Raw genomic sequence first — 25,229 nt, forward strand, 5'->3', positions numbered from 1 at the left:
CAACTCCGGTCGTCCTGTGATTCTACGACAAGCTACAAGCCGCACGGATGTGGCTTCCTGAGGGGCTTCCGCGTACAACACCGAGGCTCAGGCAAGACGCCACGATGCGGCCGCAACCGCGGCCCCGCCCCCCTCAGTCCCTCTCGCCGGCAAAACATTGACGCACGTGCGCCCCGCTTCCCGCTCGCGCCCGGCCCCCGCCCGCCGCTGACGCCAGCGCCCCCACGGCACCAATAGACGAGGGCGCTGCCGGGTAGCAACAAGCGCCGCGGCCGGCGGCCAATCAGCGCGTCGCGGGGGCGGGGTCAGAGCCGCCCCATGTTACTTCCGTCAATAGTCCCGCGGCCTGCGTCCATCGCGCTGCGGGGAGCCGCGCTACCGCCGGCAGGTACGGGACGGGCCGGCCAGGAGTGGGGAGGTGGTATGCGAAGTAGGCGGTGTGAGGTCGCTGGGGCTGTTTGTGAGAGTGTCGCGAGCTCGGGGGTTGCTTGGTGCTGGGTGTGGGCAGACGTGGCGTGAGGGGTTTGGGAGCGGAGCTGCGGTGGCGTGGGATGGGGAAGGATGGGAACGGGCCGGTGCTGGGCGTGAGGGACGGCGTGCTGGAGGCTGGGGTTGGGAGCCTGTCTGTGGGAGTGGAGTGAGGCTGTACCGGGGGCTGCAGGGCAGTGAGAGAGTTGGGGTGAGCAAAGGGTGGCAGCAGGGAAGAGGGGAGAAGCTTCAGGTAGGAATTCTCATGAAAATGAGGGGCATTTATCCATGCTTCTTGAAAAATGGGTCCTGTACAGCCTGGGTGTACTTAAATGTGTGGGGAAATAAGAGGTGCAACTGGGGTGGGCAAGAGGAGAAGCTGAGCAGCTGAGTCTTTGCAGCACCTCAAGGTTTGATTTGAGGCAGCTATTTGATATGAAGAAACATGGGCTGGGGATGAAGTCAAATCAGACTCTGACTTCTGAGTCATAGGGGCTGATAAGGCTGGTTTCTGGAAAAACATCACCTGCCTGTAGCATGAGTGTAAAGGTCCAGTTCCTTCTGAAGGTTGAGCTCCTGAAAAGGTAATGTTAGGGTTGCAAGGGAGGGTGTGCTGCTGGATTGCTGGGAAACATGAGAGCATTGACTTGTCCCATCCGAGAATTACTTCGGTTAAAAGGGATCTTAATATCGTATGGTCTTGCTGTGGAATAATAAGAATGGTTTGAGTCATAATTATATGTTCCGAAGTATAGGAATATATAGACAGAAGAGACTTTCTTTAGTAGATTGGAGAGTAATAGGATCTTGCCACAGTCGTGAATGTCTTTGTAGTAGCATTTACTTTTGTAGTAAGTTGCCAACTTTGTATTAAACAGAGCTCCCTCGTAAGTGGATGGGTGTCTAGGGCAGTTAATCTCAGGCTATATTAAGCCTGACCTACACAGGCTTCTGTGCTATTCCTTCCATGCTTCTTTAGTGTGGCTCTTGTCTCCACTGTCCTTTTTGCCATCCTCATGAGGAAAAGTTGTATGTTGTGAAGAATTCTTGCTCCTGTTTGGCTTTTAGGAGCAAGTTAAAATGCAAGTAATGTCTTCCATTAAGCCCCTGTTGTTGGATAATGACAATAGAATCATCTAGGTTGGAAAAGATCTTCAGAATCATGAAGTCCAACTGTTAGCCTGACCTACAGAGTCCTATCACTAAACTGTGCCCAGGTTAAGACCAGGTTATGCTCCATTAACTCTTTTCTTTATGCAGCCTCAGATTTTTTTTCTCCACAGTAGTTGTTTTGGTAAGATGAGCAAATTGCTCAATATCAAGAACAGAAATCCTTTTGAATGTTAAAGAGCCCCAAACCCATATCCATACAAGTAGCATTTGGAAATTGCTCCTGAAGGGATACACTCTTGGTTTGTGTGATAGTGAGACTGTGTCTTGGGCTAAAAATATCTGTGTTTTGGAGGGACAAATAAATAGGTCAATGTGTATTGGCTTTACACAGTTGCTGGCTTTCTGTCACCTTCCACAAATTTTTAAGTTTAAAGTAATCTGATCTTTTTAATAGCTTTTTTACTTTTGAATCTTAAAAAGGTAACGTACTCAACATACTAGATGCTAGTGATAGACAAGAGATAATCACAGAATCACCAAGGTTGGGAAAGACCTAAAAGATCATCCAGTCCAACCGTTCACCTGTTACCAATAGCTCCCACTAAACCATGTCCCTCAACACAACATCCAGCCTTTCCTTGAACACCCCCAGGCTCGGTGACTCCACCACCTCCCTGGGCAGCCCATTCCAGCATAACAACCATAACTTGTGCTGGGGAGGTTCGAGTTAAGTATTGAGGAAAAAATTCTACAATGAGTGGTAGTGCATTGGAACAGGCTGGGAATGGAAGTGGTGGGGTCACCATTGCTAGAGGTTTTTGAGGAAGTTGTAGTTGTTGCACTTAATGGCATGGTTTAGTGGTGTTATCATGATGGGTGGATGGTTGGACTCGGTGATCTTAGTGGTCTTTTCAACTGTTAATGATTTTATGTGGAAGAGTTATGCTTATCTCCTTGAAATCTATCTTAAGTGCAGCTTTCCAAGACTTCTGGAGCAAGTGTCAGTGCTCTTTGTGGGTGTGCTTGTGGCTGCCACTACTTTAAAGTGCTTAATGTCATCATTTGAAAGACAGATGAAAAAGAAATTCTATTCTGTGTTGAAACCTTCCAAGAAAAGGCCATCAGTTTTCCAAATCATCCTAAAGGTCTGGGAAGTAGACTGGTTTAGAGCATGTGTGTGCTGAAGCGTGTTATTTTAAATGCCTGCATGGCTTCACAGGAGGGAGTTACACATATCGTGCCATTGATAAGGGTGCTAACTTGAAACTACCTTTTTCCAAAATTCATGACTTCTCAAAACCTACCTACAAGCCTGTTCTGTTCTGATTGGCTTTGGATTCCTGCTGCTGCTGTCCTCTAGAACAAAGTTTTCTGTGTTGTATTGTTTTCAGGAAGCTTTTCCTTTTTATGTATCTTACCCCATTAGCTTGTAAGAATATGCATTCCACCATGCTGCAAGCATTTATTCATTTTCCCAACAGTTATTTCTATCTATTCTTAAAAATTGTACATCTTTTTTTTCTTTCCTCTTCAATCTATTATCTCTATAGTTCTGAATTCACTCTAGTTTTTAACTTTTGGGGGCTGATGAGGTGTACCTATAATAACATTTAATATTTGTATCAGAACTGCTGACTAGAAATAGTTTGTGAGCACTGCATCTCTAGACATAGTTTAGAATTGTTTGCTCTTCTGCTGTTTTCTTAGTATCTTTGATAGTTTTCTACATTTTTCAGGTAGAAAACATTTGCTGATGTTGCTGGGAGTTGAAATACCTTAAGCTGTCTTATTTGGAAATGTGCTCATAAACACTTGCTATTCAAACATTTATTGTAGAGACAAAAGGGTCTTAATTTCAGCCTAAAAGAGAGGTGTTCTGAACAAGTGGAAGAAATGCAGTTTATGATGCCTATTGTGATTACTAAATCACCAACAAGTCAGGGAAAAGAATGCAGGCGTGAATGAAATTTGTGGTGGTTGGAGGGAAGGATGTGGTGAGCTTTGGAAATGATTCCTGACAGGTTCAGAGGAAGGCTGAGATACAAATAGCAAGAGGACTTTTATCAGTGTCAGGGGCTAGACAGCGCCTCATTTTGTGTGGTGTGTTGTGGGATGTTTCTTTGTTTTCTTTTTCTCAGCTTCTATTTCATGAGGTTTTTCATCCTTCTGTTTCTTCTCTTACTCTAATTAATGTGTTGGATAGATGAGTGTGTGTGTGTGAAGTGTGAATGGATACATAAATACACAGTGATGTTTGACTGATCTGGCCTAATATTTTTTTCAACTTGAACACACAATGCTTTTTGCCCTGTGCAGTCTGCACGTAGAATCTCTACTCAAAACAAACAACAGTATGAATGCCATGAATGGGACGAAGAGGCAAAAGATCGTAAGCTCAGGTTCTTTAAAGTGTAGAAAAATGTTTTCTTCAAATTCATAGCATTTACGTGTTAAAAGTGGCTCTCCTATTTGGAAAAGAGTGATGGAGCACTGTATTGTGGTATACCTGTGCTGACTTGTATCTGTTTCTAGGAAATTCAGTCATTGACAACTGATGTTATTCTGTGGTCTCTGTTTGTCCTGAGTATCCAGGTAATAGCCTAACTTGGGAGATGACCCTAAAAATATATATGTATTCTGGAAAGTGGGTATTTATGTACTGAATCATCATTGTATACAGTGTAGTGCATCTTGATATTTAGAAGGCTTAACAGAGAAAAAGAGTAAGTGGAGAATCATTAGTTTGAGCTCATTAGATGTGAACAACCATTTAATAGTCAGATCTCAAAAACTAGTAGTTCAAGTCCTGCTCTACCGTGGTTAATTTTGCTTGGTTATCACCTCTTCTCGTGGACTACAGAAGTTATTTTACTTGTTCTTAAAAACTGTGGAGTCTACTTCAATCTAAGAAAAGCTGAAGTACAGGAGAAATGAGGTTAAGGAATCAAAAATGTACTTAAACTATTGAATCTGTTCAACAGAACTTTATTTTCACAATGTAATCGCACACTTTCAAAGTTAGAGAAATGACATAACAAACTCTGCAGGTTTTGGTAACTGCAATAGTACATTTTCTTGCTCCTCATAGAGAAACCATGCCATTTTTGGGCCAAGACTGGAGGTCTCCTGGATGGAGGTGGGTTAAAACAGAAGATGGATGGAAACGATTTGAACCTTTTGGATCTGCGCTTCAGGGTGGAAACAGTCAGCTTAATGACATCAGTCACACTGTGTAAGTTATCGACCCATGCAGAACCACGTTATTTTTATTTAACAGCAGGTGGGAAAGCTGCAATTGACTTGTGATCTCTTCATGTGTGTGAAGCATACAGATGCAGCTGTGTGCTTTATCTGTTCTGTAGACTGTCCATCTTCTTGTTGCTACTTCATGAGTTGCTTTTTTAGGCAGATGAATCTTATTCTATGTTGTGTAGTTGGATTGTTTTTTTTTTCTCTTGAGACTGAAGTGATATCTGTAAGTTGCAAATGCAGCAAGTGTGGTGAAATGTTACCTTGAAATGAACGAAGCACTTCTGTTGATTGTGTACTGGATTGGACCCATTTATGGTAGTCATATATTGCCTTTGTTCTAAAAGCGTGACTCGTGCTATTTTTATGGCAGTTACCTAGTACTATATTTGTCTATATATGCCTCTGCAGAATGAGTGGTAACCATATTAGGCAGACTGAGAAGGAAATAAAGTAATATTGGTGGCAGAATGCCCACACACTGGTGTGATAGAAGTGGCTTAGTCCAAACAAATTCCTGATTTGTGTCTTTGCCACGAAGTATTTCTTTGGGATAACATTCTTGGTTATAAATTCCTGCTTAATGTCATCATAATGAGAAAAGGGAACATTCAGTGTTTTACTGTTAGTCCAGTAAATGATAAAGTAATCTGATCTAGTGGGAATTTACTGGCAAGCTGGAACTTGCTCTACTCATACACCTGTGTTTTCTAAATTTGTGAACTGAACCTCAAGTGTAATCAAGTGGTGAAGAATTGCTATTGAGCTTGTCTCGCAGAATCACAGAGATGAGGTTGAGGAGACCACCTGGGATCATCTAATCCAACCATGAGTGCTTCAGGCAAGGTCATTGAGAGCACATTGCCCAGGATCACATCCATTGGCTTTGGATATCTCCAGAGCAGGAGATGAGACCACAACCTCTCTGGGAAGCATCTCAGGCTTTCGTTATGCCTTTACTACTTGTGTTCATCTGTTACTGATGCCATTTGGGCTTTTTTCCCACAGTCTGGCTGCTGTGGATACAAAAAATATTGGAAGAACTTTCAGTAAATCTCTGAAGAAAAAGTTGCCTTCAATATACTTGCAAATTTTTTTCTTTTTTCATAAATCTTTTATTGGCAGATGGAGTCTACTTTTGATGTTTACTTGCACAGCCAATGAAGTCTTGTATTTTGTAGTTTGCTTTAATGAATATTTGGCAAGTATGACATCAAGAATAATCATTTTTGTGAATATCATTGTAAATGAAGACTTCTGCTTTTCTCATCATAATAGTACATTAATTTTTTTTTTTTTGTCAATGTGTGCCTGTATATTTAGTGTGTGTATATACATATGCAGAATCTTTTCACTAAAGAACTAAATTAGCTTTCACTATTTCTTCAAGCTGAAATACTCAGCTTTTTCTTAGTTTTGAAGGATCTTACTGTTGAACTTTCTGGGAACTGTATTGCTAGGAATGGATTTAAATCAAGTGCTTGAGAAGATACAAGATTATTGAAGTTAAGGATTAAAAAAACCATAAATTTGAAGGGACTGGTCATGAAATGCTCTGGATAAAAGTTTGATATCGGCGATGTTGCACAATTTGAATTTCTTAGGCTGGCTTGCCAACTTGTCAGAATCCCAAACTTGAGAATCACCCTATTCTGCAACAGATGGTCTCATCTATAGTAATTCCCCAGTTTTCCATCTTCTGTGTCTCCTACTTAACATAGCCAAACCACACCATATTCCCCAATACTATTTCTTTGTCGCTTCAGTATATGCAGCTTTAAATGTATATTGAGGAAAGCCAAACTGTGGTGTTCAAGTTGGTGGTACTTGGCATAATAGCAGTACCTTGGAGTAATTTCATTACAGCTTGAGAACTCTGGATCTGTGAGTTAACTTTTGTTGCTCAACACTGATTAATGTCTATACAAAATACAGGATAATTTAGGTAGGAAAGGACTTCTGGAAGCCATCTGGTTCAAAGACACAACTCAATGCAGGGACAGTGACATTGGGTTGGGCTGGCAGGGTAGTCATTTCTGTCTGTGGTATCTCTCATCTGATTATCTAAATGATCTGTGGTGTTCACAGAAGTTCTATGAGCACCGGATAGGAGTCCTCAGTCTCAGGTAAGTTTAGCATTTGACGAATATATTGTAATTTTGTTTGGTACAGGCACTAAACTTAGGAATTTTCCATATTTGGATAGACTAGGACTATGTCTCCATAGGTAAATGCATGATGTGAAGGCATTTCTTTGATGAGAAAAGAAGCAAGGGAATGAAGAAGAATAGCTGTTGTTAAGATAGCCCTGCAAAGTCTTCCACTCCAGAAGGTTGTTAAAATAGTGTCATGAAACTACATTTCTGAAAGAGTGGAAATTCTGGCATGCTTTTTGTGTGGAATATTATAGTTTAAGCTATATGTAGAACACAGTATGTTCTGTTTTTAGAAGCTACAGAGCAATCTGTATCATCAATCAATCTATCGTCAAGACTTGAACTTAAGAACAGCTATACATGGGCAGTATTAAGTATGCATTTAAATCCTGTCAGGTGCAGTCAGATGTTAGGAATGGTGGTATGGTAACAACTGTTAACATGAAGTTATGATACATATAATAGTGTATGTGGCACATGATTCAGTTCTTTGACTTTGTATAGCTGCAACTTTGTATAGCTGCACTTCGGTGGTTGGAGGAGCAGGAGTTGGTATTTGGAGTGGTGGCTTTGAACAGCCAGCTCTTCAAATTTCTTAAAAGAATGCAAAGAAAAAGGCAAAAATTTGCTGTAGACATGCTCTTGGTTCTGTCCTGTTCTTTCTGATAGCTGTGGGACCCTTACTTTCTTTTCAGTGTCTGGAAACGCACAAACCTCTTATATTTTTCCAAGAATAACATTGGTTACTGATACATAGAAAAGGACTACACACAAAGTGAACAATGAATTCTTCTTTCACAAGGAGGTGAAGTCTCATGTGAGAAAATCCTCAGGCAAAGTTTCATCTCTAAAATGACATGAATTCCTGGAATGTCATGGCTGAATTTGGATATCAGACAAACATATTTGAAATAGCCCTCTTTGCAATTCCTCTTGTTAATTGACTGGTCTTATTAGGCTGCCTTGCTTGCTTGTCTGATGCTAGAGGAAGTGTTTGGGAAGGAAAGAGGCTTTAAATAACTGCAGATAGATTACTGCTCTACATTGCTTTCCAGGGGCTCTTTCTCTCCAGGAACAAAAGTAGGAATTGTGCCAGATAAACCTTCCTGTTCTAAAGATGGCCTTTCTCAATGCTTCCTGCCCTGCCTGGCCCAGTGCACTGGGTCAGTGAGCGTGTTTCTGTTCTGCCTGATCTATATAGCAGAACATCAGCCTGGATCTCAATGGCTTGTAGCTGACGTTAGGGTGATAAAGCCAGAAGCTTTACCAGGAGTGCTGGGCTCTTTTTTGGATTCTGCAACAACTTTTCATGTGATGTGGTGATACAGTCAATGTTAAAACTTAATCACCAAGTTCACTAAAAGAATTTCTCTTATGAAAGCTTTTTTTGGGGGGGGAGGTGGAGGGTGGGAGGGGGGGACACCACAGAGCACTAAAAACAAACAAAAACTGGAAGGTTAGAACACTACATAATCCAAATAAGTTGTCAGTGTCATATTCTACTTTCAGTGGTTGCCAGTTTCTTTTCTCCTCTTTCACTGTCTAACTAGATGTGATGTCTAGTCAGCACTAGAAAATGTGGAAGTACTAAGTCTATGCTTTAAATGCCTTCAGACATGAACTAAGCCCTCAGCTTGAATTGAGCTCTACTTGAATGCTGAGGTGTTGCTTCTTTTTGAGGGGGGGTTGTTAAACGTCAGATGAAAATTCCTGAGTTTTCTAAACTCACATATCATTAAGTTGAGCTGATTAGTGCAATTAAACTTTTTGTGCAGTATTTAATAGTTCTTAAAAGATTGTTCAAACCTGAAAATTTCAACTTTGTAAGTGAGCAGTAGTAGACTAATACAATTTTTACCATGTGATGCCTTACTACAGGTTACTTTTGCATAAACCAGTGACCTTCAGTTTTAGCATTTGCATTTTGCTGCTAGAATTTGAACCTCAAACATGTTGATAAATAGATTCAACAGGTAAATCCAGATCTTAAGAAAAGTAAGGGAAGTAAGTATGGGAAAAGTGATGTATACTGCTTTCTTATCAAAAATGCTGATGAAGAAATAAGTCTTAGTTCAATTTCAATGTGCTGTACCCTGAGTTACTCAAGTTATCTACACAAGGTTACTGTCTCTATGTAAAATGCATGCTCATTATCTAGGTTGCTGTTCCTTATAATTTTCTGTGAGAATTGAAACAAAAACCTTAACTGTATGTAGCACAGGTAGATTTTTTTAATGTATATGAACATTAGAATATAAGCTTATGTGAGAAATAGAATTGCTATAGTCAGTCCTCAGTGTCAAGTTATGTAACTTGCTCTCAGAAGTGACAAAGGTTTAGCTTTGATTGTCCCCTGGAAGAGCTGGGGGTCACTGCATGGTTCTTGATGCCCTGTGACATCTGGTAGCACGGTATGGTAACTCCTAAATCATGGACAGCGTTGTGATTTGTACATTTAACAAGTTTTCCTTATTTTTCACCAAAATTGAGAGTGGTTAGAAGAGAGATGCCTTTTTGCTGTCATCTTGCCCTTGTGTGGTTGTGCAGTAATTTTGTGCTGATCTTCACCTGTGTGCTGCCATTTCATGGCTCAGTCCATTTCAAATTGTGACTTTGGTATCCTCAAACTTAGCAGATAGGCAATTGTTCAGCTACTACTGTCTCCTCAGTAGTCTGTTCTTAGTATCACTAATGACTTAGGAGGTAATAGCTACTAAGAATATACTTGTATCAAAGTGATTAAATCACACAAAATTCAACACTCTGGGAAGAAAAGAACATAGTAGCATATATCTTGAGAGAGGTTGCTTCCTACCTTCAAGTAGACAGCCAACAGGTAAAAAACAACTTATTTTTCTACCAAGTTTTTTGATGTAGAGAATTATAAGCAGTATGCAGCGTAGGTATTTAATTACTGCTGTTCTAATTATGTCTTTATTTTAGTATCTTAACTGGCGGTGATGATGATGAAATGTATGCTTCTGAGGACTGTGAATTTGCAGCCAAGAAAAGGAAAAAAGATCACTGTAGAAACAACACGGATTCACAGTGTAAGGCTGAGTTATTTTCCTTTATTTTAAACTGTCGTAGATTCAGCCATTCATATATATTCATATACAGGATAGTTTTCTAAATTATGTCTGTCTTTGTACTGGCCAGAAGTTTAGTGCCAGAAGTTATGCATCTTAATTGAGCTGTGGCATTGGTCATCTATTGTGGGATTTACAAAGATTCAAAGATAATTCATTTAAGAATAGCAGTTTCTAATTAGTAAGCATCAAATGCAAACTGCTGTTCTGCTTTGTGGTCTAGTTTTAGATTAAATTCTTCTGGCTGCTTAGGGAAGTCATTGCTTATCAAAGCAGCACTTTTATTTTCAATTATTTCTATATTTGCTTACACAAATACCTCTAGAATTAGTTCAGGAGTAAATATATTTTGTCATAATGCTTTTGTTAAAGATTTTGCCTGTATTGAGTTTCATGAAAAATATCTTCATTGAAATATCAAATCTATTTTTGTTGATTGCTGGTTTTAAAAGAGGACCCGTGTTTTAGATTGCAAGCGTATGACAGCAAGAAAAGTACTTGAAATTGAGAACTTGATAGAGTGAGTAGTAGAAGAAAAAAGTTTATAGCAAACTGTGGAGGCTTCTAGTGCATTGATCTTGAAGTGATTTTCATTATTTGTACCTTCTGAAATTAACAGATTGCCATAGAGGAAGCTGAAAGCATTCTCCAGCTTGCCTTGGTTTAGAAAGTGTTTCAATATACTGGAATGGCAATATGTAAGAGAACTTTCACTTGCCACTGTATCCAGACTTCTGAAAGCTGAATGTAGAAATTGCCTTTGTGTGTCTTGCATAGTTGGCTCTCCTGCAGGGTTCTTAAAAAAACAGGTTAGAGAAGTAGAGCCTTCAGTGAAAAAAGGCTGTGCATTTCTATTCCCTTGTGTGCTAAGGAGCCTTGTGTACTGAAAAGTATTGGTGCTTATAAGAGATTGTTTTTTGGTATGCAGTAAAAAAAATAATAGTGCTACATCTGCCAGTGGTCCCCACTCCTGTTTGATTTATGTTGTTTAACTTTAGTATGTTTTAAAGTGTGTAACTTCTGACATTTGTAGCTGTTCTTTTCAGCTCTGAAAAACTTCCTTCACCAAAATTGTTCTATCTCCTCTCTTATTTAGCATTTTATTGAGGATGGTCTATTTTCTTCAAAGCCTTCCTGGAACATACTACCTCAAACGGAAGTCTAAAAGTTCTTATGTTTCTATTTCAGGTTTTTATCGTGAAAATTGGATTTATGTTCATAAGGAAAGCACCAGAGAAGTAAGTCCTGTATGCTCTGGGTCATCAATTTCTACGGTCTTTGTGCTTAAATGGCAACTCTCATATAAGAGAAAAACATGTGTTCTGCATCTTCTTAGTTGTACTTAATTCTTTCTTCACTGATAGCATTATGACTGTGGGAGGCAAAGGCAGGTAGCAAAGTCACTTTTGTGTGACTTTTATGTGGATAGTTCTGGTAAGGATGTGGGAACTTGAGTGTATGTTTAGGGTCACCCATGCCAAAACACACTGCCTAAAACCACTCACTGCTATCCTTCATAAGCTGTATGTTGGGATGATTTTACCTACCACTTGTACAGAAGTTACTGTACTGATGACGTGACTATTTGCTTGTGTTTTTTGCCAGTTCCTGAAGTGGACAAAATATTTTATTGTTTGAATTAAATTCCTATTTGAGTCTTCTAAACTCACATATCAAGTTGAGCTGATTAGTGTAATTAAACTTTTTGTGCAGTATTTGATAGTCCTTCTTAAAAGATGGTTCAAAGCTGAAAATTTAAACTTTGTGAGTAAGAGTAGACTAATACAATTTTTTGCCATGTAATGCCTTAATACTTTTGCATATAAAATACTTTTTTGGTTACTTTTGCATAAAATTTATTGTTTGAATTTAGTTATTATTGTCTTCTGATAATTGACTATCCTCATTACCAGTTCTCCTTTGGTTCTCTTAGCAGGGTTGATTACTTATAGTCATTCTTGTATCTTATGCTGGCATGACAGCACTAGACAGTATCAGCATTGTGACCATGCAGGAACAGAATAGATTCTCAGAACACTTGATACCAGAGTGGACAATGATTATGAATTTATGGCCTTGCTACCAAGTAACATTGCCAAGGTACCTGATAGATAGGCTATTTGGAACTGGTTTCATTTCTTCTTCAAGAAATAATAATAAAAAAATCTTCAGGTCAGATATATCACAGTTACAGGGAATGTGGTATAGGTATGCTTCTGTTGCATGGCAGTGTTTTTTGTAGACCATTTTGTTTGATGGGTGAGGTTGTTCTCCTGTTTGCTTTTTTCCTACTTCCAGTGTTTATTCCTTTTCTCAGAGACATGGCTATTGCACTTTGGGAGAAGCTTTTAATCGCCTGGATTTTTCAAGTGCAATTCAGGACATCAGAAGGTTCAATTACGTGGTCAAAGTAAGCTCTTTATTTTATATGTTTTTCTTTACAAATGTGTTTGCTGATATGCCCACGCATACAAAAGTTGCACTGATAGGTCTGTGTAAATATCCTGTATATATATGTAACTTATACTGTGTGAAGCAGCTGGACTTCTACTTGAAACAGAATAATTCTTCTATTGTGAGAACTAGTTATATTCTTCTGTGGAAGCCTTCAGCTTAGGAAGGATGGTGATGGCCAGTGTTCTGCTATATATTTACAGTGAAACAGTGGTAGATCCAGTTGTTGCTCTATCTCAGTAATGAAATCTTTTTAAAGGAAAATAATTCCCCTACAAACAAAAATAGGAAAGCAAGGTAACTCTTAAGTACATGGACTAGACGTAATACTTGTCAGAACAATATTTGATGTGTAAATATTCTTCAATTCTACAGCTTCTTAATAGTGTGATTAACTGTATTACTGTTTTTTGTTAGACAATTCATCTTCGTTAAAATCCCATGTAACCTAATTGTATTCCAGCAATTTTATTGAAGTTGTCTTTTAACAATAATATAGTGGCTTGAAGTTTGTAGGAAAAGTATGTTGTGTAAATACCGTGATTCTTTCTTCTTGCAAAGGCCCTTTCTCTGTTTTAACTGGTTTTTGTGGGGACAGATCTAGTCTTGAGGACAAAGGGTCTGAAACCATGAGTGTAGGGTAGTCCTATCATCCCTTAACTTTCAAGATGTCTGCCTACTTGAAATGATGCTCCAGGCCCTTTGTCATCTTTGTGGCCTTCTGCTGGACTCTCCAGGAGATCCCTGTCTTTTTTTGTACCAGGGAGCCCAGGACTAGATGCAGTACTCCAGGTGAGACCTGACCAAAGCAGAGTAGACTGGGAGGAGCACCTCCCTTGACCTGCTGGCCATGTTCCATTTATTGCACCCCAGGATCCCATTGACGTTGGCCACCAGGGCTCACTGCTGGATTAACGTGCTAGTTATGCATGAACACAGTAATGACTAGTTTTGTGTGGTGGGCTGCTTCTTGCGTTCAAGGATAGAAAGATAAAGTTTTGTTTTAGTTTATTCTTATATATCAGCTCATACTGAGTATCTCTGCTTGAATCCCAGATTGCCAAGGTGATCCACTTTGAATCTCCAGCTAAGTAATCACCTTCAACCATTGTCAGAAGTTAATACCAGTGTCTGTTCAAGACCCTAGTGGTCTCAGTGGAGAGAGGAGGTTTTCCTATACTTGTTATGCTGTAATGTAGTAACAGTTTTTTAGCTTTTCAATGATTGGTATGGGTGGCCTTATCAGAAGGTGTTTCCATTTGGATAAACAGGTGATCCATTTGACATTATAATCTTGAGGCAACATAAGACGCAGCTATACATGTATCACAAGGATGAACTTGTTAGATCCTTGTACTCATGCACCTGCTAAAACAGTCTTACTCCTTATATATTAACCTTCACTGAAAACATCTTCATTAGAATCAGCTGGGTGGAATTTTTCTTGGATTTGATCTGCAGTTTAAGTAATATGACTTTAAATAAGAAATGTGTGTACTTGAACTGGCAAACTGCCTGAGACTTCTAGGTGTTCTCTAAACTGTTAATCAAATTAAAAACCCCTAAAAATACTGAGAAAGGTCCTGATATCTAGTCTCAAAAGCTATAAAAATAGATTAATTGTCTTTAAATACATCAGGAGATATTTTTTCCTTTCACAGCACATAATGTTTTGTCAGGGAACATGCAGAGAAGCCAGAAGGAGTGTTATTAAATCAGGGAGAGAACAGGTGTATTCTCCTCTTCCAAAGGAAAATTAATGGTGAATGTAGTGTCAACTCAGTGTTTTGCAAATGAAGATACAAAGTATTCTTTGGCAGGCTTAGCCTTTGTGCACCCTCTGTGCCAGTAGTTGATGCCCTCCTACAAAGCATAGCTGTGCAAGCTTGTGGTTAGAGTACTCTGTGGGGAATTGCAGTTTCTGCTCCCTGCTTTCCATTTTTGATGCATTGGGAACTTTTATTCTGAGCGATGTTATGAATTGCAATTGCAGAACTTGGTGCTATATTTTCAAACTTTGCAATACCATCCTGACATTGAGACCTTCCTTATAATTGATCCTTAGTGACTTTTTTGTTGTTGAAGAGGCAATCCTTATCAGCTCTTAAACCAAATCAGCACAGATCTTAAGAATAGAGAAGGGCCTGCTTCGAGGAGTTAGAGCTTGATATTCATGCATGGCAAGAACTTCATCCTCTCGGTTTCTTTCACTCAGACTATTCCTCCTGTTCTTGATACTGTTCTGATTGTAGCATTTCCAGAGAGAATCATGTGGATGGTTGCTATATGTTATGGGAAAGATACCAATGCCAGAAATGAATACTGTTCCTTCTTAAATTACTGTGGTTTCCTCTACTAAATGTAGGAGGGGTACAGCAGTCTCATGCTTCCCTTTATGTAAAATGGCACATTTCCCTTCATGAGAAGGAAGTAGCATATTAGGTCGTCATGCCTGAGTTCAGCCAGTGTGACAGTTCACTCAAACTGGAAGTCAGGTACCTGGAATCAGTTCAGAGTGATGTTTCTGGCCACTGAATATGTCAGGAGAATCAGGACTCAACTACTGTGTTGTATTGCAATTTCACAAACACAAATTTTCTGTTTCATTACGATTTATGAAGATCAGATCTCATGTGCTCTGTGATTGAGATATGTGCTTGATTTGTATAGTGTTTTGAGAATATATCTCTCAGTGAGGTGGTCATGGGATTCCAGTAGTAATGCTTAAAGCTTCCTGCATTTGTCCTACTTTGTTTTCCCAATTCTGTAGTTCCATTTTTGTGAAATACAATTGCAGTGCTCCAGGTTGTTGTAAGCAAATGTATGTAAGCTGAATGAGTCTGATCTTTTATTCTGTCTTCTGACTTTTAATTCTTTGTCACAGCTTTTGCAGCTAATTGCGAAATCCCAGTTGACATCACTGAGTGGCGCAGCACAGAAGAACTACTTCAACATTTTAGACAAAATTGTGCGGAAAGGTAAACTGAGGCTTTCATAATCTGCTTGTTCAGATGCCCTAGAGATACTTACCATCCAGTTTGAGAAAAGTAGCTTTTCTGTTATTGAATCGTGTGTTGAAACAGATGAGTGAAGTAAAATGCCAGCTAAATTCTGTTCAGAAACAAACTATTGTCTGCTGTTAAATTATAGTGGTTATTAAACGTGTTATCTGTTAGATGAAACAATTGTGGTAAGCTTAGTAACATGATTGGTTTTCAATGTGCATGATTTATGTATAGTTTATTTTAAAAAGTTATCACAATATTGATCAGGCTTTTGTGGTAACCACACTAAGTGGAGGTAATGTACTGTCAGCTCTGAATAGAAAGAATTTGAATTTATAAGTTAGTTGGTGTTGAGTTCACAGAATGCATAGTATGATGCTTTAATCAAACTTGCTTGTGATTTTTTTTAAAATTATTTACCTTTTATGGAACAGCATTAATGAATGTGAGAGAGAGGATGAGGCAGGGCAGCAATTTTCACACAAATAGTTATCTTGAGTTAATTTAAGCTGATTATATTGGTTTGGTAACTGAGATAACAAAAAATTGTATCTGGTTTTGTTTTTCTAGTCATGGAAGACCATCATAACCCACGATTAATCAAAGATCTTCTACAAGATTTGAGTTCCACTCTCTGTATACTGATCAGGGGAGTAGGAAAATCCGTTCTGGTAGGGAACATTAATATTTGGATGTGCCGATTAGAAACCATCCGCTTGTGGCAACAGCAACTAAAAAACCTTCAGATGAACAAGGTATGTTGTTAAATTATGCTTGTGGAGGAGGGGAGAGACGAGAGAGTACACTAAATGTGGGTTTATGAATTTAACTGAACAAGACTTCAAATGCGTTCTAAATAGAAGAGCTCAGCAGAAAGCAGAGATTTCTCCAGCAAGTAGCTTAAAGTGATAAAGTAATATGAGTTACTAACACCTTGAGACAGAATCCCACTTCAGATCACTGTTGTTTTTTCCTTGGTTTTTGGAGAAGTAATGAGATTCCTGAAATGGAAATTGTTCCTAATATTTTAATAGATTCTCTCTGATGAGGGCTGGTATCATAGCTATACTACAGTTTTCTGGCAGATGTGTAGCTGTAATTCTTTTTCTCATCCAGAGAACTTTAAAGATGTTTCCCCAAGTATTCAGGTAGAGCTGACAAAACATAAATTTCTGATACTGAAGTAAATATTCTAGTACTAAAAATGCAAACCTAAGGTGAATTTTTTATTTGGACCAGGAAGAGAAAAAGCAGAACATAGGACTAACAATTCTACAATTGTATTCGTTAGCACAGTTGCTTTTTGTGAAAAAGGATAATGATTTTAGCATCTGCACTGTGATCATGGAACTTGATTTAAAGTATATGGTATAAACTCTTCCAAGTTTTTTTTTTTTTTTTTTTTTTTTAAGTGGAAACTTCTGAAGATAAGCAGGGAACTTGTGTTTTCAGGCTTAGCCTGTCGGGGGCACTTCCAAAAGAAATGCTCCAAGATGTTGCGTGTAACAGCTTTCATCTTTGAAACTGCTGCATGTGCTGGGCATCTGAATATGTCAGCAACTTTAGAACAAAAAAAAAATAAAATTGGAAGCCTGATCTCAGCAGTTCTTATATGCCAGCCAACCAAAACAGAGTTTAAGAGATGCTACAGTTGTGGTACTTCTTTCCAGCAGGCCACTGCTATCTCTGCTGTCCTACATTGGTTGAAATAACTGATGAGAAATCTAGCGTTTGTAGTGAGCACAGCAATAGTCCCAGGGGTGTTTGTAACAGATGACAGTGTGGAAGACTTCATCTGTAAGAGAGATGAATGGTGGTGAAGTAAACAGATGTGAAGTAGTGGCTGCCGGAGTTCAGCTGCGGTGGGACCAGCACTCCTTGGCAGGGCAGCTCCACTAGGTGGGGCCGGCAGCCTCCATCCTTTGCCTGGCAGCAGGGCCTCCAGTGCTCTCCAGTAGCACTGCAGGTTCCAGGGAAAAACTTTTCTGTCATCTTTTCAGCAAGCTCATCCTTTAGATTCAATCACGTGTGAGTTACGCTTACCCCATAGAAGAAAACTTTCAGCAGAGGCGTAGACTCTTATGGAGGACTTTCTCAGTGCTCTGATCTGTCTCTTCTTACAGAACTGCTTGTGTGTGTTATCAAGGGAGCTATTTCCAGACTTGAGAGATGAACTTACATTATGAAGACAGATGCAAAAAAAAAAAGCTTTATTTTTTTCTACTCTTCAGTCCTATATTTTGTACTGCATTCTGTACTCCTCGTGAGAGAAATTCACATGCTGTTTCCTAATAAGAATTGAGAAACTTATCCTGTAATCACTTCAAACTTTTTTAATCTAGTATTCAAATTATCACACGACTAACCTCAATGCTTTTGCTCAATGGTTTTGTACAAATAAGAGCTGAGGTATCTCTAAGGATTTTATTGTACCTTTTATTGTCAAGCTTTTTTTAGCTAAGTTTTCAACTCTTCATTCCAGCAAGTCAACAATGGTCTTACGCTCAGTGATCTTCCTCTGCATATGCTGAGTAACATCTTACACAGATTTTCTGATGGCTGGGACATTATTACATTGGGTCAAGTGACCCCAACTTTGTACATGCTCAGTGAAGACAGACAGTTGTGGAAAAAACTCTGCCAGTACCATTTTGCAGAAAAGCAGGTAATAATCATTTGCATAAATGTGAGCCCCCTTGCTGTGTGATACACAAATGAAGTGTGAACTTACAAGTGTGACAGCTTGTGAAAATGGTGCTTTTTATCTGTTGGTTTTTTAACGTGATTCATCTGAAAAATTGTTTTTGACAGGTCTGAATTTAGGGTAGCTATTCCCTTTATCCTAAGCTTTTTTTTTTTTTTTTTTCTATACAGTCCCAACAAATGTAGTAGAAGTGATGATCTGCCATTTTCAGTATCTAGAGTAAAATTTGTCTTAATCAAGGTAGGCAGACAGAATTAATTGCTTGGACATGAAAATATTCTGTTTTATGTGTAACAGATTTGTTACTATGTGGTCAGTGACTGGCATTTTTTGCCATTTAAAAAAAACACATTTTAAAAAAATTAATTACAAGTATAGTTGGAAAGGTACAAACTCCCTTATGGATGACCCTAGTAAGAAGGGAGGGGGGAAGTTCAAGCTGTATGTAACAGTTGAATGTATTTTGAGGTTAGATGAAGTAAGGTGGTTTGAACAGTGACAATAGTTGGAGAGGAACCTGTTTCACTAAGGTAACATTGGGAAAAAATAATTTAACCATTTCAGCATTATGAGCATAATGAACACTTCTGCACAGCTTTGTCAGTGCATTCCTAAATATTAACATTTTAATTAGGTTACTGATAAAATGAAACAAACTTTATATCAAATGCTGCTTTCTGTGAAGAGTGTGGTACCTTAATAGCTACAGAGTAGTGTTAGATTGCATAGGAGAGGAGAAATGGTATATATGTTGAACCATTTGAAACAACTACAATAAATTGTTTGATATCTAAAGAGCACTTTTGGGGAAAAAAGAATAAGAATTCCACACAGGGAAGCTATTAGGAAACAAAGCATAACAAATCACAAAGGCAGTTCTGTTGTTTGCCATACGGCACTGTTCTTGTGAGTGAAGGAAGCACATAATGTATTAGCAACAATCCAAACTGAGTGGAATGTGAAGTCTTAACAAATGCTGTTATGCATTACTTACTCTTTGCATGTAGGTATGCCTTCAAGTAATTAATCAGTCACTGACTATTGCTGTGCTTCTAGAAATTTCATAGAATGTGAAAATACTCATTTATGTCCTTTTAAAGATGAAGGAATTGTTGAAATTAATACTTAGTATCTTAATAAAAATGAATAGTAATCCACAATCACTGATGGAACAGGAGGGAATGGCCTCAAGGTGTGCCAGGGTTAGGGTTAGGGCAGGTTCAGATTGGATACTAGGCAGAATTTCTTCTCAGGGTGGTGGAGCATTGGAACAGGCTGCCAGGGATGTGGTATAGCTGCTGTCCCTGGGGCATTTAAGTACCCCTTTCCTTAAGGACATGGTTTGGTGTGCAGTATTGGTGGTAAGTGGACAGTTGAACTCAGTGGTCTTAGAAGTCCTTTTTAAGCCTAATGCTTCTTTGATTCTCATTCCTGAGGTGTTTTTTTTTTTTTTTAAATGTATGAAATTTATGCCTCTAAATATTGTTTTTATTATGCAGTTATTGACAATTAGAATCATTACTGAGTTAGAACAGCTGTGTATGACCTATTTTTTCTTTGCAAATCTCTTCCTATTTTTAGATTCAACTTTTTTGTGGCTAGTTATCTTGCTACTTTTCAGAAACGTATGATGTCAGATTATTGACTTCAAAGAATTCCAATTATAACACTTCAGCTTCTTTTCTTAGTCCTTTACCTGATGTGACTGTTCTTTCACTATTTTAAAGGAATGTATTAATTTCATGTTCAGTTTTGTAGGCATCTGATTCTGTCAGAGAAGGGTCACATTGACTGGAAGCTGATGTACTTTGCACTTCAGAAATACTACCCAAAAAAGGAACAGTATGGAGACACCTTGCATTTCTGTCGGCACTGTAGTATTCTGTTTTGGAAGGTAAGATCTTTGAAATACATAAGCAGGAATTGGTTCAAACAGTTACTGATGATTACCTGAAAAGGAAAATGAGATCACCTTATCAACTTCATGTGAAAGGTGATCAGTCAATTCATATGTAACTTTAAGTAACGTACAAAGCTTTCATATGAAATTAGTATTGAATTCCAGACTTGTTCTTTATTTAGCATTTTTCTCCTGACATCTGATAACCTTAATGCTTAAAAATTACAAGGAAAACTGTTACATGGAAAGAGCTGCAGTCTGTGTTGCACTGTATTTCTTAATATTATGCAAAGCTGCTTAAAACTTCTATGGTGTGACATCCTGTTTATGGCATCTCTTTCCTCATGATGGCATGGCAGTCAATGTAAGTAATAACTTACTCCTGTAGCATTCCTACCACATTGGTATAAAACTGAGTATCTTTGTAGTCTTGCTTCTGTCCCACATGTAACCCTGAGGAATGTTTGAAACTTGATTCAAAGTACAATTATAACTGTGAAGCATTCTGTCTTGCAGGATGGTTTTTGTTTTGTAGAGCATTTTCCTATTTTGCTCTTGCATGAACTGATAGTTCTGCTTTTACTTTCTGTATACGTACCATTATTTAGCCTTTTATTCAGTCAGGTGTCTTTAATTTTGCAGCTCAAAAACCACATACGTGTGGTGCAAGAAAAAAGTAAGAAACAGTTCAGGAATCTTAATCTTGAAATATTCATCTTCTGGTTCACAGAAATTAGTTACTCTTGTCCTCTTTCTGTAATTTTGTTGCGTATCAGTGGTAAGCTTCATTTTCTGTATAAATAATGAGGTTGCTGAACAGGATGAGCAGCACAGAAATAGCATGGTACAGAGAATGTTGTTTTAAATCTGAGCGTTCTTGACATCACAGGAGCCCTCCCAGTAAGTCTTAATGTTGTCCAATATGTAGGGCATGGGTGTCCAATCTTTTGGTTTGCCTAGGCTGCCCTGATTGAAGAGGAATTGTCTTAGGCTGTGTATATGTAGGTAACTCTGAAAGTTAGGTTTGATGGCAGTAGTTTCAATTCTTAAGTTCTCAAGATCCCAATCAGATTTTTGATGAAATTCTTCCTGTGCTTCATCCTTAAAAACAATTGTTTACAAATGTATGTACTACCACAAAGCAGTGACATGAATGACTGTGAAGAATATTTGTCTCTTTGAGATAGGGCTTACAGAAACATGTTGATCAGAAAGACACAATCAGATTTTTTGAGTTAAATATCTGATTACAACTGTGTATATTCCATTTGAAAATTTGCAGATTATACATTTATGTTGATTGAAAATGGAGTGGCAAAAATAACAAAACCTATATTCAAACTGTTTTATCACAATGGAAAATAGGTCTGCATAATTTTTGCCCTGAATAGGAATGTGTTCAGCCAGTATATCAAGGTCAGCATATAGTATATACACAAATAGTGGGCATTTCTGGTATCAGACTTGTTTGGGTTGTCTGCCTTTACTGTATAATGCTTTCTACAGTACATCTGTCTCATTCTGTTTTTAATACAGTTGGACGTTTAGGGATGACTAAGTACTTGAAATCATTTATCATCAGAGGCCACGTGATAGTAAGAGGCAGTGGATCTCTGCAGACAGATATGGCCACCTTGACTGTTTCAGTTTATTGCTGGCACAGTAGCATCTTCTCTGTGGATTTGTATTTTTAATGAAACGAGAGTGAGCTGTTAAAGGCATTTTGGTTTGAGGAGTATCTAATTATTGATTACCTTTGCAATACTGACAGCCTCATGCTGGAGATCTGGGTAGGTCTTAGGTACCATGTGGCTATAGATTGATTTTTAGATGATTCTGGAGCAGGTGGTTTGGAACTGAATTATTACCCTGAGAATAGCAAAGCAAATAGCTTTCTTTGTGGGATTCATTGATCTGATTCATTGTGTCTTAGAGGAGGCATTGAAGAAGGGAGGGACGAATAGTTTGGGAGATGTGCCATGTCAGGAGAGGGTGGAGAACACCACTTCAGGAGAATGTGGGAGCCTGCCACAAGGACAGCCAAGCAAGGGAATGATTTGTCCAAAGAAGTTGAGCAGTTTCCATCCTGGAATTTTCTGGAGACGTGACTGTATAAAGGCTCTGAGCAAGCTGGACTGATTGCAGAGCTGGCTCTGCTTTGAGAAGACTGGAATGAAGACCTTCAGGCTCAATTATTCTCTGAGCTTGCATTCAGTTTTTGCTTCCCCAGGTCTGAGATTCTAAGCCTTGAATACTTGATCAGATCAGCCCAGAAATACTTGATCAGGCTGAAAGATGGTTAGAAGAACTGATCTCTGCACAGTTGGTGCACTTATTGGCAGAGATGAGAGGAGGTTAAATCACTGCTCTGAAAAAAAATCCTCTGTTTACAGTGGCAAGGCAACGTGAGCAAAGCAGCACTAGTGTTGCACTGAATTGCATGGAGAGGAAAAATAGTTCTGCTTTTTCAGACACTTGTCTGTCTCTTTTCCCATGCTCTTTGAACAAGGATGAGAAGCAGAGTGCAGGGGCATGATGATGACATGAATAGACTGACTTCTGTCAGTTGTAGCAAAACTCTGTGCTAGGTGACAATATTTCTTAATTGTTTCTGGCTTTACCAATTCATTCAAGCTTCAGTATCCTGCTTTATTATGCAGATTATAAAATGGACTGTCAGCTGCTCATATGCACAGAGGTAATGTACACACTTATTTTCAGCTGAAGCTTTTATTCTTAAATACTATTGGATGTAAAACAAAAGAAAAAATCTTAGAAGAACAAGTCCTTTTGAAAGGGAAAAGTAGCAAGCTTTTGAATCTTGAAACAAATGAAAATACTATTTAGATAGCTTATAATGTAGAAACTTAGTTTCTTTTTCTTTCTTTCACTTGAAAAATCAGACAGTTTTTGCTTTCAGGGGCATTCAGAAGAACATTAGGCAATGAACTGAACGCTTCTTAGATTGCAGTTGCTTCTCCCCCTCCCCCTGTCAAGAACAATGTAAAACATTGGAATAGTTGCAGAGGAAAATTCTGCAGGATGAAGATTAGAATTTCTTTTAATTTGGATGTATTAAAGCAAGGAAGGAATGTAACTGTTCTCCATGAAGTCCTAGAGACAGAAGGGGTGGATAAATACTGCTACATAGGGGAATTTAAGCTAAGTGGCAGCATTGACATAAGTTGAAGAAACTAGCCATGGGTGAGCTTATTTTTGAGAGTTAAGTTTCTAAGAACCAAAGCAGCAAGGTTGTGAGATAGCTACGGGTAGGCTTGTGCTTTGTTACTGAGAATAATTTTCATCAGTTTAAGAAATTGATGTCCTTCCTTTTGTGTCCTTTGAAAGAAAGCTTTGCAGGAAAAAAAGGACTGGAGACTAGTGAACTGAACTGGCAAGCAGTTGGATTTGGGAAGTAATCCTTTTTTCCATGTTTCAGGGTGTTACAGTCATCTTCAAGAGTGCTCAAAAAGCAGGATTTGAGGCATTTGAATTGCTGTATTTTAAAACTTCTGACCATAGTAATGCTTAAAACTGTAAGGCGACTCCTACATTCATCATACAAAAGGATCTGTTGTAATGGAGGGAATGACTGTAGGAAGCTTTGAGAAGTGTCATGTTAGTGTGGACAAACCCTCACTTCTCAAAGCTAAGTGAACAAATGTGTGGTTTCAGTGCTGTAGAACTACAAACAAACTACTTATGGCTGGTAATACCTCTGAGTGCCTTTTATGTACAGCATTTATATAAATGCTATTATATATACTATTTCATACTGTGCTATTTGGTTCCACCAGGTAACACTGCCATTGTAATTTATCTTCTTAGCCAGCTCAGTTTATTATAGCCATCTCTAGGGTAGCTGTAGAAGTTGAAATAACTCTTGCTTTTTAAATACTTCAGCGTTATGTAACACTGTAATTGTGTTCTGTAAGTGCTGTTTCATGCTTGGTTTTAGTCCTTCTTAGGGTTTGTGCTGACTTTTGGTTCTTTAACTGCTTGTGATTTGCCACAAGACAATTCTGAAGTGGCACATAAACCTTAGCTTCAGTAAACCTTAACTCTGCTTCTTTTACTTTATGGCTCTCCTTCCTGCTTCCTTGTTCACGATTTCAAAGGACTACCATCTTGCTTTGTTACTCAAGGTATTTCTTTCACGTCTCATCTGTTTTCAGTGCTCACTAGTCTGTAATGTGAATACCACGTTCATTTCTATTTGTTTCTTTTTTTTGTTTAGCAGGAATGATTTTTTTTCATGTCCCTATTCGATAAAGTAGTGGTGACTTTCATTCTGTTTTTTCCATAATCTTTATTTTTCATTACTGCTGTATTTGCTGTATTGCTGTTAAAACTGGAGACTGTTATTCAGCATCTAATGAAAGTGTAACGTGTTACTGAAATACACTAAGAAATAGTCTCATTTATTTTGTGTGAAACACTTATGTATCTAATTTGGTATTGAAATCTGACAACAGTAATGCAATCCTCAAACATACATTTAAACAAAGGTACTAACATAGAATAAAATCCATGTGGAATGCTGTAGTTACACATACTCTTATGAAAAGCAGTTCCCAAGACAGGGTACACAAGACTGAGGAAGGTAATGGAGGCAATTAATGATGTTTTATCAATGAAGAGATGGTGGAAATAATTACTCAGAAAAGGACTAGCTCTCAGGTTGTCATGGGAGCTCCATAATTTGCAGTCATGATTAAAATCAGAGGAAGAAAACAATTACACTTGTCAGTAAACATTCTTCCTGGTGAATTCTTCTGTTAAAGCTAAAACAGAATTCTAAATGAAGCAGATATATTGAAAATCAATCTGACTTTAATTATTCTTCATTAGTGTTAGTAAGCGTAATTTCAAGGGAAAGAGTTTTTTGGAAAGAAATGGATGTGAAGACAGGATGCTTGTGATTCTTCTTTTCCATCCACATCACTTTGTTACTGTAGAATTAGTTTCCGTTTTTAATAACTTAAATCAGCTCCTTGCTTTTTTTTAATGGAGATTGTTATTGGATCTAAAAAAAACCAACCATAGAAGTATAAATAAGCTCTAAAGAAGGGTAAATCCTAACATCTTTCT

The 25,229-nt window shown here is 38.3% G+C and overlaps 1 protein-coding gene across 7 annotated transcripts in view; it reads left to right on the forward strand.

Moving 5' to 3' along the window:
* The first annotated feature begins 305 nt into the window (after positions 1-305).
* The window catches only part of FBXO25 (F-box protein 25), a 28,247-nt gene continuing 3,323 nt past the window's right edge, over positions 306-25,229 (forward strand). The window contains exons 1-11 of one of the 7 annotated variants that reach the window (XM_042891373.1): positions 355-388; positions 4,114-4,173; positions 4,670-4,813; positions 9,930-10,036; positions 11,264-11,313; positions 12,393-12,485; positions 15,414-15,507; positions 16,105-16,289; positions 18,017-18,199; positions 19,989-20,132; positions 24,257-24,283. In XM_042891373.1, the coding sequence (XP_042747307.1) occupies positions 4,677-4,813; positions 9,930-10,036; positions 11,264-11,313; positions 12,393-12,485; positions 15,414-15,507; positions 16,105-16,289; positions 18,017-18,199; positions 19,989-20,132; positions 24,257-24,283 (1,020 nt within the window). In that variant the 5' untranslated portion in view covers positions 355-388; positions 4,114-4,173; positions 4,670-4,676. The other 6 variants (XM_042891365.1, XM_042891382.1, XM_042891396.1 and 3 more) reach the window with 6 other exon arrangements.

This window comes from Lagopus leucura, unplaced genomic scaffold (genome assembly GCF_019238085.1).
Source record: "Lagopus leucura isolate 7727_CA_CO unplaced genomic scaffold, USGS_WTPT01 Super-Scaffold_73, whole genome shotgun sequence".
Taxonomy (NCBI): Eukaryota; Metazoa; Chordata; class Aves; order Galliformes; family Phasianidae; genus Lagopus; species Lagopus leucura.